The sequence below is a fragment of the Fukomys damarensis genome, unplaced genomic scaffold, assembly GCF_012274545.1.
Source record: "Fukomys damarensis isolate Sample0158 unplaced genomic scaffold, DMR_v1.0_HiC HiC_scaffold_4, whole genome shotgun sequence".
NCBI lineage: Eukaryota > Metazoa > Chordata > Mammalia > Rodentia > Bathyergidae > Fukomys > Fukomys damarensis.
The window spans coordinates 24,867,877-24,880,862 of record NW_022900916.1 but is presented as its reverse complement, the minus strand read 5'-3'; the positions used below and the strand labels follow the sequence as shown (position 1 = coordinate 24,880,862).

Sequence of the window (12,986 nt, the reverse complement as noted above, 5' to 3'; positions counted from 1 at the left end):
CTTTTTTTTTTTTTTTTTTTGGTACCAGGGATCAAACTTGGGTGCTTGTGCTTGGGAAGCAGGCAGGGGAACCACTGAGCTAAATCCCCAGCTCTGGCTATGCCTATTTTTAAATAATTGTTTGAAATATGAACACTGATAGTTTTTATATTTTATTCTATTCTCCTTTTATACCTTCCTTCAGCAAAGATTTGAATATGAGACTTTGAGTGATGTGGTTGAAGAGATGAGACAGTTTATATTTTCAAGCAACTCACCAGAAAGTGGAAATGAATAAAATACTCTTTATTTTTCATATAAAATTTATGTGTTTTTATTGTTCCATGCCTATTCATGTATATGTACATGCACGTGTACATCTATCAGGGCTAACGTAGTACATGTTAAATCACGAAATATTAAGTGATGGATGAATATGTAAGAAATAGTGTATATCTTGGAATGACTGTTAGAAATATCTCAAGACATGGTATCTACTATATGATTAGCATTGATCAGAGGAATTTGGGTGAAAAAGAATAATGACATGGGAGGTAAATATTTGTACGTTGGGTATGCTTTAGAAGAATAGATCTTAATTATTGTTACAATGTTGTTTTCCCCACTTTTCCCTATGGTGTTTTTACCCAAAGCTGTATGAATTACTACTGGAGTTTCATTTCTTTCCATTCCTCACTGGTCATGGTATCTTGTCAGAATGCGGGGATGGGTTACTGGCAAGCTGTGATTCACTGTCCATATTTTAAATGGTATTAGAAGAACTAGTTTTTATTGTAATGTGGTTATCTTTTTTCCAGTTCTAAGAAGTCTAAATTTTCCACCCAATTTGTAAAATAGAGCAGTATCACCAATCTTGACAATCAGAACATATGGCTTAGGAATTACTTGGATCAAATGATCTCCTGTGCCTTTTACTTGGAAATGTTACCAGATTCTTTAGAACACAAAGTAGTATTAATATAGCTAATGAAATTTATAACATATAATACTTTAAAAATATATCTCTAGCATTACACATTCTCATTTCTAACCCCAAACTATGATTAAAGATGAAATTTTGATGTTAATTTGCATTCCTGTTATGAGGATAAAATTTATTTTTTGTTTTACCTTGAATATTTTATGAGATATAATTTATATCGTAAAATTTACTGTTTGAAACTAGGTATGGTGATGCCTGCCTCTAATCTAGGTATGGTAATGACTTGGGAATCTAAGGCAGGAGGGTTGCATATTTGAGTCCCATCTGATCAACTTCATAAGACCCTGACTCACAATAGAAAATAAAATAAAGGGCTACAACGTAGCTCAGTGCAAAGGCCCTAAGTTCAATCTCCAGTATGAAAAAAGGAAAGGTCACTGTTTTAAGGTGAAAGTACATTGGTTTATTTATACTGTTGCAGCCAGCACCAGCATCTAATTCCAGTACGTTTTCATCTCTCTCAAAGAAACTTCATGCCTGTTATTCAGTACTATTGTCACCTCCCACCTCTAATCTCTGGCAGTAACTAAACTATATTCTGTTTCTATGAATCTGCCTATTTTGGAATTTTATAAAAATAAATTTTATTTTTTAAATTTGTTTAGACCCTGCCAGAAACATCTTTACCAAATTATGCCACAAATTTGAAAGACAAGAGCTCTTTAGTTTCATCTCTCTATAAAGTTATCCAGGAGCCTCAAAGTGAGGTAAGTACTCTTATAGTTTATTGTGCTACTGGTAGTACTATTCCACTGATTGATTTTTAATTTCTAATTGTGTATGTGTGCACATTATTGAGGATTGAATCCAGGGCCTGGAGTCTGTGAGGCAAAGTGCTCTACCACCAACCTATATCCACTAGGGCGTTATACATGCCAAGTGAGCGTTCTGCTACTGAGATATTTACTCAACTTCTCAAATTTTATTTTCGAGATAGAATCTCACTAAGTTGTCCAATGTGGCCTCTAACTTGTAATCCTCCTGCTTCAGTCTCTCAAGTAGCAGGGATTGCAGACATGCACTAGCTACCCTGGCATGGGCCTCAAATACTGTCATACATAGTTTAGACTTTTTTTTTGTATGTAGAGATGATTATTTTAATTATGGTTTTAGGAATGTAGCTACGTGGAAGATGGATTGGAGACTGGAAAAATTGAAAACGAGACTAAGAGACTGTCTATAACAATAACAACCTATGAGGGAACTGTTGAGAACCTGAAGTTGGGTAGGATCAGTGGGAATGGAGAGAGATAATATAGAGAGGAGAGAGCTGAAGTGTATAATTCCTTTTATACTTGAGTTTTATTTAGTATATCCATGCACACTTGGAATGAAACCACTCAAACCAAGATCTTTTGTTATTTGAGTAATCTCTTGGAGAGGGTATAGAATAGCCCTACTTCGACTTATTATACTATGAAGTATGTTATAAATTTTAGATGCTGGAGGGATTGGGGATTTTATTGACAAGCAAGCAAACTTTAACTGTAATAACTGCATTGAACCATCATATTTGCTTGTGCAGCACTCCCCAGCCCATAAATCTTCTTAATGTCCAAGTATCCTATGTTATTTTATTTAAAATGAAAAACAAGTTTTTAATATGCAGGAATAGCATACAACTTGCACTGCATGTGTGGCACCACATAAATTTGATAATCCCTAGCTCATGTATGTCTTGTTCTGTATGTCTACTGATGATCCACTTGGTGCAACTTTATCAAATTGCTTGATATGGAATCACACCTGATTTCTGTGTTTGTATTGGTGGAGACTGGTGCTCAGTCTTTGGGTCACACTTTGAGAAGAACTGGTTTGGAAGGTTTTGCGTATAAGTTTGTTTTATACTTTTATCCTGATTCATGCTATAAAGACTGTGTATTCTGTATTTTTAACAGATGACTTAATCTTTAAAAGATATTTACATGTGCTTCTAAAATACAAAATATAATTTACTTTAATGTTAATCTTTAGAATATTTTGTGTCTCAGGTTGGACATTTTCCTAAAGAATCTTTTGGTAGTTTTGAAACTTGAGACATTGTTTCTAGTGTTATTTGAAGCCTAGCAAATTTGGTATTTATAATAGTACTTATCCATTATTCAGTTGTATTCACTTAGTAAATATTTATTGAACACACCTAATGTATCAGAAACCTCTTAGGACTGTAGTAGAGAATAAAATATAAATAAACTCTTGATTGTATTGATTTTTTATTCTTGATTTTATTATATTTTACTATTAAGTTAGTGATAAAACAATGATGGATAAAGTGGAGTAGGGGAAGTGTGTATTGGGACTAAGAAGGTAAATTGAGATCTGAATGAACTAGAGAGAAGGAGAATGAAGGGCGGATGAGAGCTTCACAGCAGAACAGGTGCAGGTGCATGTGTGTTTAGGAAGCTTATAAAGAGGCAGCATATATGGATATTATGCAGTTTGCTCAGAGATGGTGTTTTTAGTTGGCTATAATTTTAAGATGGTATATAATTTAGAGTTTAATAATCTTTAAGTCTGTTATGAAAGTAGCTGAGTTTGGTTGTGTGTGTGTGTGTGTGTGTGTGTGTGTGTGTGTGTGTGTGTGTGTGTGTGTGTGTGTGGTTACTGGAGATTGAATCAATAGGCTTGTGCATTCTAGGCAAACTGCATTGAGCTGCATCCCAGCCCTTTTTATTTTGAGATAGGGTCTTGCTAACCAGCTGTTCTTGAAATTGTGATCTTTTTGCCTCAGCCTCCCAAGTAGCTGGGATCAAAGGTGTGTACCACTATACAGTCCTCAAATCAGCTGTTTTTGAAAGAGCCACATAGAATCTCTTTGTGGTTCTAGGAGTAGGGAACCAAGAGTGAGCAGAGGTCAAGCATCACTGAATGGTGGTCCCTGAGTAGTTTTCTCTAACCTTCCTGTATCTTCTTCTTACCCATGTTCATCAGTGACTATTCAATACAAAAAAGAAAAAAAACCATGATTCTTCCTTTGCTTACTTAAGATAATTTTTCCTGTTTAGTCATTAAAAAATGTTTTTGTGTCACATTTTCACTACTGGAAATCTCTCTCAGGATCCAGACTTCTTTCTTAAGAGTGAATTGTTATAAAATATCATTTGTAACTTAGTTGTTTTAGAATTCAGGATGTACTTTTAAATGGAAAGATGATAATTGGTGAGTAGGTTTTCATTAGCCTCATAAAAAAACCATTTAATGCACAAATGATGCCTCTTAGATGCATTTTTTTCTTAGTAGAATTGTAACAACCTAATCCCCATATATGAAGATTATGAGAAAATACTTTCAAAAATATAACTTAGATGGGAGATCAGAATGTTCTAATGCTCCATTGCTTGCTTCAAATATATTCAAGTTAGGTAAATCAAACTGTGCTTTTATTTCCCACATTGTATATTACTTCATTCTTTTCTGACATTTTTTTTAGGTATGTTTGTAAAGGAGCTAAAAGGTCTGACTCCTTTTTTCTTATGAATATTGGTTATGATGGGTAATGTTTTTGTCTTGACTTTCTTAAATGGAAAGTATGGCTAATCATAGTCTACTTATAATGTTGTAGGAATTGAACAGGCTTGTGTATATAAAGAGTTGACAGATGTTGCTATTTGTATTGGGTTTAAATGAATAATTTTAATCTCTTTGAAATAGAATTTTTTTAAAATTTAATTTTATTGGTACATTTTAGGTATACAATATAATGACATTCATCATTGGAAATTTGTACCTTTACATAATCTACCTTGGTTCTTATTTTTCCTCATTCCCTCGTCCTCCTTTCAATCCTTCCCTTTTTACAAATAGTTTGTTTCCATTTTTTTCATTTTCTCATATTCCATGCCCTTCTCTCCTTCTCCCAGTCCCTCCCACTTCCCCTTCCCCTTTGGACCTCTTCTTCCCATTTCACAATATCTGTTATGCCTTTTGATCCTTATTTACACTTTGCAGTGGAATTTCTATCTCCCTTTGAATCTGTCTTCATTTAGGTCTCCTTTCATTAAGCAAAAACCCTGTAATTTGGGATTTGAAACTGATTATGAAGCCTCTGAGTGTGTTTTGATTAAGATTGATTATCTGTTCATACAGATGTTCTTGAACAAATTTTCTGGGAAGGTTTTATAATTTGCAAATACTTGTAGATTTATCAAATTTTATAAATTGATTTAATCAAAGCCTGCCCAAGGATTTAGAGATGAAAGTTATTATACCACAAGATTACTGAGGCTTATCTCCAAAGAAATTTTTAAAATTCTACCCTGGAAGCTACATATTACCCTAATAATCTTTCTTTCTTCCTATCACCTCCTCTAACTTCTTTCTTCCAAATTCCTGTCCCAAAACCTTTTCATAACATCTGTGAATAGAGTTACTTTGCCTCCTGACTTCTGGTTTTCTGTTATCTTTACATGACCACAATGGATAGTTGTTATCTTCTAAAGACCATTTTGAGATTGCAAGAAATATTTTTTATGGAAGAGTAACTGTTGGAAGTTAGAAAATTTTTCAAAAGAGAGACTGGTTTGACTTACTCAATATTTATTTATATGTAACTTCTGTTAAATATTACATAAAGAATGACTTTATACTTAGTTTAATTACTTGTTTAAGTTACTTGATACCAAAATATCTACTATGAATTGGTTTCTGTTCATTGTGATTACTTATAATAGAATCTGTTTAATGAATCGACTTAAATCTATTGCCTGTTGGTGAAGAATAGTACATTGAATAAATATAATAGCCTGATAGTATCCTTGAAAACTTAGTACTTTGTGAACCTCTTGACATATTTGATTATGTTTTGTCTGTGATCATTATTATATCAAGGTAACACCTATGAAAGTTTTTAAAATCTTGCCTTTCTGATTTTTAAAAGGAATCTATAATAAAGATACAGTCAGCTCTAATAACGACAAAGTTGCAGCTGTGGTGGGAGAAGAAAAGATATAGATGATTCCAAATTATGTCTAAAAAATATAGTAAATGTTTACTCATGGACAGTTCACAATTTAAATAGGGATCTAGATGCAGGGCCCTGTGACTCTTCACCCAACTTGCATACTAGTCATTGCTGTCAAGAGCTGCCTAAGTGAAAGCTCAGGAAGGAGGTGTGGCAGTAACTGTCCAGGTTTCCCATTTCAGTTTCTTCTCTCCTGCAGCTAACCTTTTATATATTAGCAGATAATTTATCAGGAAGAAAGGACAGTGAGGAAAGAACAGCTATAACTTAGCTGTTGTAAGAATTTAAAGAAACATGATTTTAATATTAATACTACCTTAGAACTATATTTTAAAGTTTACATATGCTTTCATGTTTCCTTTATTGCACTGTTTGTCCTTCTACCAAAATTCAGGTTTATCAAATAGCTTATCAGTGCATAGTTTTGCTTCAAAAAGAAAACATATTTCAGTAGTTAGCAATTCTAAATAAACATTTTTTTTGGTACTGGGGATCCAGGGAAACCCTTTTATATTTCATATAGCATTGTCATTCAAATAAAGTCTGGTTTGTGAATTAACATTTTATCTTTCTCCCAGTTGCTAGAACCTGTCTGTCACCAGCTGTTTGAATTCTATCGTAGTGGAGAGGAACAGTTGCTTCGGTTTACTTTGCAGTTTCTTCCAGAACTGATTTGGTGCTACCTTGCAGTCTCAGCCAGCAGAAATGTGCACAGTAGTGGATGCATCGAAGCTCTTCTTCTAGGGGTTTACAATTTGGTTTGTATATTTTGTATTAAACAAAATGCTTTCTGGTATATAACTTCTACAAGTACTTTTCACTTTAGTAAAGCTAAAATTTGTTTTTTTTTAATATATTCTCCCCCAAAATAACTCTATATAGGGGAAGGAGCTATACAGGCACACATATAATTATGTAAATATACTTTATTGGATTGACATCAATTAAATAATCAAACCATTTCTTTTACAGCTATATCTGAAAAATACCAGTGTAGCATTAAAAAGTTTTAAAACTTAGTATACACCCCACAAAATCTTTAGGAGAAAAGATTTAGCCTAGTGTCCACCAGTCACAATTCTATAATACTTGGACTATCTCCAGAATTCACACCATTGATTGAGCATAGTTCGCATTACTAATAGTTTGTATCATGATGATGTTCTAGATACTTAAAGTTTGTATTTTTTAAGATGGAAAAGAATTAAGGTCCTTTTCTTGATATACTTAATTTTTAAATCATTAGTTGATTTAGAAAATATAACTTGTTATATGTAGATCAATGGCTCTTAAGACATTATATCTCAACCATCTTGAAAATTGTGTGTGACTTTTATTTTAGTGGGTTACTTTTACTTATTTTTCATTTCTCTTTTTGTAATACTGGAAATCAAACAAAGGGCCTCCTGCATTTAATGCAATCTTATTACTGCTGAGCTACAACCCCATCCCTACTTTAAGAATATACATTTTAACTACTAGTGTTAATGACTAATTGCTAATGTATTATCATTATTTAAGAATTTATCTTTAAATACCTTTCTACTTAGGTCTTCAAAAAAATAAGCCTAACAATTTAAATTTAGTTTTAAATTTTATGTATAAAGAAGTAAATATTTTAAGATATTTTCTTTTACTTTTTTAGGAAATAGTTGATAAACAGGGACATAGCAAAGTATTGAGTTTTACAATTCCATCTTTATCCAAGCCATCTGTATATCATGAAGTAAGTGACATTTTATCAAAGTAAATTATTGGGTGTGAAGCTTTGATATTATCATAAATTAGGGTGCTGTTACCTGGTCAAAAGAAGATAATAAACTTATTAGTACCTTAAAGAATATAAAGCACCATATGAAATATTTACTATTTCAAAAATGAAGTGAGAAACCAAAAACTACTATCTTTGATATAAAAATCTGATATTTAGAGATTATTGAAAGTACTCCTTTTGAAATACTTTTCTCTCTAATGGATAAGACTGGTAATAATGTTTTTTATTTGTGTGTGCAATTATGTGTTTTCATTATAGAGAACTTTAGAAACTATTTTTTATTTCTCATCTAGTCTTTATTTTTAATTAAATATTTGAATAGACATTTTGGTAGACCATCTGAATATTTTTACAATATTGATGTTCCTGACAGTCAAAGTCTTCATGCTACATATATTTTAAATATCACATTTTCAACCAAGTAGCTGTTTTTCCTTTATTTGAATGTCTTTTCTTTAGCCTTCCAGTATTGGGTCCATGGCTCTGACTGAGAGTGCACTATCCCAGCATGGGTTGTCAAAAGTTGTATACAGTGGACCTCATCCTCAAAGGGAGATGCTTACAGCCCAGAATAGGTATGCTGTGGTGTTATGACTTCTTATGACTGCCCTGATTCTAGTAGGCATATAAGTAATGTTTGAGTTATATGTAACAACCTCCTTTATTAAGTCATTTTACAAAAGAGAAACACATCTAGGTTTGTCATTGTACTTTGCTTCGTGTGTCACTTGGAACATTGAAATTTTAAGATGTTTCATATGGCTGTTACTTGAAAAGTCTTCCTAGTTCCTTTTAATTTCTGTTATTGTTATGCTTATATTGTAAAAGTCTGTTTTGTAACTAAAACTAACATTGCACTCTATTATGGTTGACTTCTTAGAATTGTAAAGATTGGTTAATATTCTTTTTTGTTTGTCTCTAGGTTTGAAGTGTTGACATTCCTTTTGTTGTGTTACAATGCTGCCTTAACCTATATGCCCAGTGTTTCTCTTCAATCACTGTGTCAAATTTGTTCAAGGTAAATTAAAATTCAAATGTTGTCAGTATTGAAATATTACATACCTAAGTTGTTTCATGTAGTAATTTGTTTAAAACATTAAATAAGGTAAAGTTCACCCTATTCAATACATCAAGAGTGTCCTATAAGTAATAGCCACAAAAAACATGATGAAGGATATAAAGCTGAATAACACTTGAATAGAATATTTAATCAGAAAAGGATTATAATATATTGTGTATCCAAAAGAATGGAATGGTCCCGACCTTTGAATTTTTGAAATGTAGTGTTTTTGTTGTTGTTATCTGTTTTTTATTTATTTTTACTGTGGTTTAATTTGGTGTCAAGAAATAAATAAGAAATCATGTTTTTAAGTTTTCCTTGCTTAAAAAGATTAAGCTACAATGTTAAGTAAGTTATATCATTGTTTGTTACACAAACATTCAAAAATTCCTTCTTTAAAAGAGTATTTAAATATTTAATAGTATATATGGTATGATAGTAACCATATAAACCATGTGATATATTATGACTCTTGCATTTGCTGAATATGACCAGAATATTAAGTGGTTATATGTAATTGGTAGAAGTAATGATTTATTTTAAATTTTCTCTTTTGTGGTTTTTCTTTGATTCTTTAATAGTCTGTGATAAACATATTGCCTTTTCAAAATAACAAAAAAAATTAGAGATAATTACCTTTGATAATTCAATAGGGAAACTTTGGAATTAAAGAAGTTATAGAATAATTTGTATATGAGGAACTTATTTAGAAAATAAAACTTAGCTTTTTGACAGCATTGTGATCTCAGGGCAATGTCGTGAGATAGTGAAGATGGAGACTTATATTTCAGTCTAGAGTTTGTAACTCATACAGCCTCACTTCTGTCACAATGAACTGATCAAAGATAAGAAGTAGAGATTCTCAACCATGAAGATGTCATGTTGGGAGAATTACTGGGCAAGGGAAATTTTGGTGAAGTAAAAAGGGTAAAGGATAAAAAGAATTTAAAGGATAAAACTACTGTAACTGTTAAAACATTAAAGAACATCTTCAGGAATCGAAAATAAAATTTTTATAAGAAGCCAAAATTCTCAAGCAATATGATTATCCTAATATTGTCAAACTTATAGAAGTTTGCACACAAATACAGCCTGTATATATCATTATGGAACTGGTTCCAGGGATTGAAATCAAGACCCTGCACTTGTGAGTCCGGTGTGGTACCACTGAGCTAAATCTTGGGCCCCAAATCTTTTTAATTTAATTACAAGAAAAACCGTTATAATGTTGGATCCTTTTATCTCTTAATATTGCTTGGGATAGTTTTATTCTCTCATAGTAGTTCATATACTTCTAATTTTTCCTTGTAATGGCTATAGAGCATTCTATTTTGTAGATTTACATAATTTATCCAATCAGACCTTTAGCTATGAATGCTTTGTTTTCTTTTTCATTTTGTAAACAATGCTAAATAAATAAATTCGGACTTATTAAAAAAAGAAAAAGAAAAGAAAAGATAACTTAGTCAGAGGGAGAGTCCAATGAACAATATTTAGAAATTTGATCAACTAAAAACAAATGAAAAGCAGAACTTAATATTGAAAATGATAGAATCATTCTGACCAGAAAGGAATTAATAGGACAAGAGGGATGATAGAGGTAGAAGAATGGAAAGTCTTTCAGATACTTCTTGAACTATGGCATACTTACATTTCCTGCTCTTGAAAGATAGCACCAGTGTGCCATCTCTCTCACTGATTCTTTGAATATATTCTTTGCTTCAAACCTTCTACAGGAAGAGATATCCAGTTATGAATTTCACAGATCTACAAAATTTCATATAGGTTATCTATATGATGTTGCCAGATTTTACATTGCCAGGTTGTATTATAAATATCTACCATCAATATTATGTAAGAAAAGAAAGGTTTTGTTTTGCTTCTTCAGTGCTGGGAATTGAACCTAGAGCCTCAAGTACACAAAACATGTGCTTTGCCTCTGAGCTATACCCCAGCCCCAAGGGAGACTGTAACAGCACAAGAGGGTAAAGGTAGAAGAGAAGGATAATACTTTATGGATTACAAATGGGACAAGGTTAGCCTTCCTCATTCCTTATTTCATGTAGCTCAGTGAAAATTTCATTGTAGACTAAAATGTGTGTAAGGACTGATACTTAAGTACCAGTTTAAGGAGTAACTTGATGCAGCAATTCTCACCTGTAGAACTTGAAACACACTACAAAATTCAGGTCCTACTCTGATACTCTGAGCAGTTAAGCACCATCTTAGGTAGTGAGATGTAGGAGTGTGTGTGTGTGTGTGTGTGTGTGTGTGTGTGTATTTGTAGCTCCACTATTGTTCTAATACCATGTTCTAATAAGAACCACTAGTCTCTAGCTGCAGTGGCACATGTCTGTAAAAACAGGAGGCTGAGGCAGGAGGATTGTAAGTTTGAAGAGAGCATGGGCAGCTTAGATCTCGTCTCAAAATAAAAAGGGCTGGAGATGAAGCTCAGTGGTAAAGCACTTGCTCAGCAGACGTGAGGCCTTGGGTTCAATCTCTGATTTAAAAACAAACAGACAAAAACAAACATAAAAAAAACCCCGTTGTTTATATTTCCCTGAAACTACTGTTGGTAAAGTTAGGAAATAACATTTCACTGGTTTTCATTCTTGTAACTCTAATGCACTGCCTTTAAATGTAATTACTTGTACATTATGGGTAAAAAATGGCTAATATGCCAATTTTACTAGGTAAGGAACTGAGTAATCCTTCAACAAAGAACACAAGTAAAAGCTGATTTTAAAAACAAAGAAATATATAGATTGTTTAAGAACTAGCTGTAGGATTTTGTCCAAGGAAGATTTTAGTAGATTGATACCACAACAGAAATTCTTCTTGTGTAAATCTTGACTAGCTGTAAGAGAATGCAGGTCTGTATGGGGAAGTGTAAGTAATTCAAAACACTTAGTCTTTTTAATATTCTCTTAATCCACAGAATGTTACATAAGAAAAACCCTATCAAATTGTCATTCCTGTCCTTTTTTGTTTTCATTTTAAATTCTCTAGTACTCTCGGTGGTGAAACCTAGTTATTAATTTCTCTTAGTTCCTAGCCTCAGTCATTTAATAAATATTCTGTTAGGAGATTTGAATGTTTAAAGGTGAATCAGAAAGAATTAGAAATTCTACTACTATTTAATCAACCTAAGACCTATTCATATCCAGGAAAAGAAAAGTTGGCTGTAGAACTGTGATATTAAGCAAGTTATAAATGATTACATTAAAGTACAAGAAAGATCTTAATGATCTTAGGTCTACTTGAAGATGAAAGAGATCACGTGGCTTTATGGGTAATCAAGTCCTTCAGCTGTGTGACAGTTGTTTCAGATTGCTGCTCAATTGGGTTTTTCATGACTACATCAAAGTGATTGGCTGGGTCATGTAGGAGGGAGGATACATGAACACAATCCAAAAAATTATGTAATATCTGAACTAGTGACAAAATTTGTTCCATTCTTTTTTAATCTTCTGAATGTAACTGGGGTAATAATTAAAATAATCATGTACTTTTTCTGCCCTCCATCTGTGAACCCACAAATCCATTCTACTAAGCAAAAATCAGTCTGGCTACTATAAGCTTTGACTTTTTGCCTACACTGATGGCCAAATTGATAGCTTGTCCTTTCTTCCTATGCAGTGTGCATAGACCACTTGAAAAAGAGAAAGGAAAGTGGGCAAGAATTAGATTGAATAAGGTATAGCCAACAAGTTTTTATTCTCTTGTACTACTGAACATTATAGCACTATTAAAATGTATTTATTTATTTATAAATACTTTTTGCTACCAGAATCCTTTATGTTTGAGGAAATAATTTTTCTATTTTTATTGTCAGACATCTCTGTTAATACAGTGCTATTTAACAGACGACTTTCTTGCCTTTTGGTGTGTTATACAAGTATTAAGAATAAAACTCTACTGATCTTTTTTTCTCTCCCATTGTCTAATGGATTCCCCTGATTTTGTTTAGCTAGTGGGTCATCTAGATGACTTACCTGGACATGAAATGCTCTGAGTTCCTGATCAGTGTATTTGTTCCTCTGTGTTTATGATGAAACCTGCTCCTGTCTTCACTTCTGTGCCAATCTTCTTGACTACCTAACAGATTCCTTCTTGTTTTCTGACTGTAAAGGGAACCTTTTGCTAGTTAAGCCCCTTTTGTGGATTAATATCCACACACACACACGCATATATTTTTTATATAATATAT

General features: G+C 32.6%; 1 protein-coding gene across 3 annotated transcripts in view; it reads left to right on the top strand.

Annotated features, from left to right (window-relative positions):
* Fam126a (family with sequence similarity 126 member A) overlaps window positions 1-12,986 on the top strand; it is a 67,478-nt gene that overhangs the window by 32,001 nt on the left and 22,491 nt on the right. For all 3 annotated transcript variants that reach the window (XM_010641107.3, XM_010641108.3, XM_010641109.2), the window contains exons 3-7: window positions 1,588-1,689; window positions 6,521-6,700; window positions 7,588-7,668; window positions 8,176-8,291; window positions 8,639-8,734. In XM_010641107.3, the coding sequence (XP_010639409.1) occupies window positions 1,588-1,689; window positions 6,521-6,700; window positions 7,588-7,668; window positions 8,176-8,291; window positions 8,639-8,734 (575 nt within the window). The remainder of the gene's footprint in view (window positions 1-1,587; window positions 1,690-6,520; window positions 6,701-7,587; window positions 7,669-8,175; window positions 8,292-8,638; window positions 8,735-12,986) is intronic.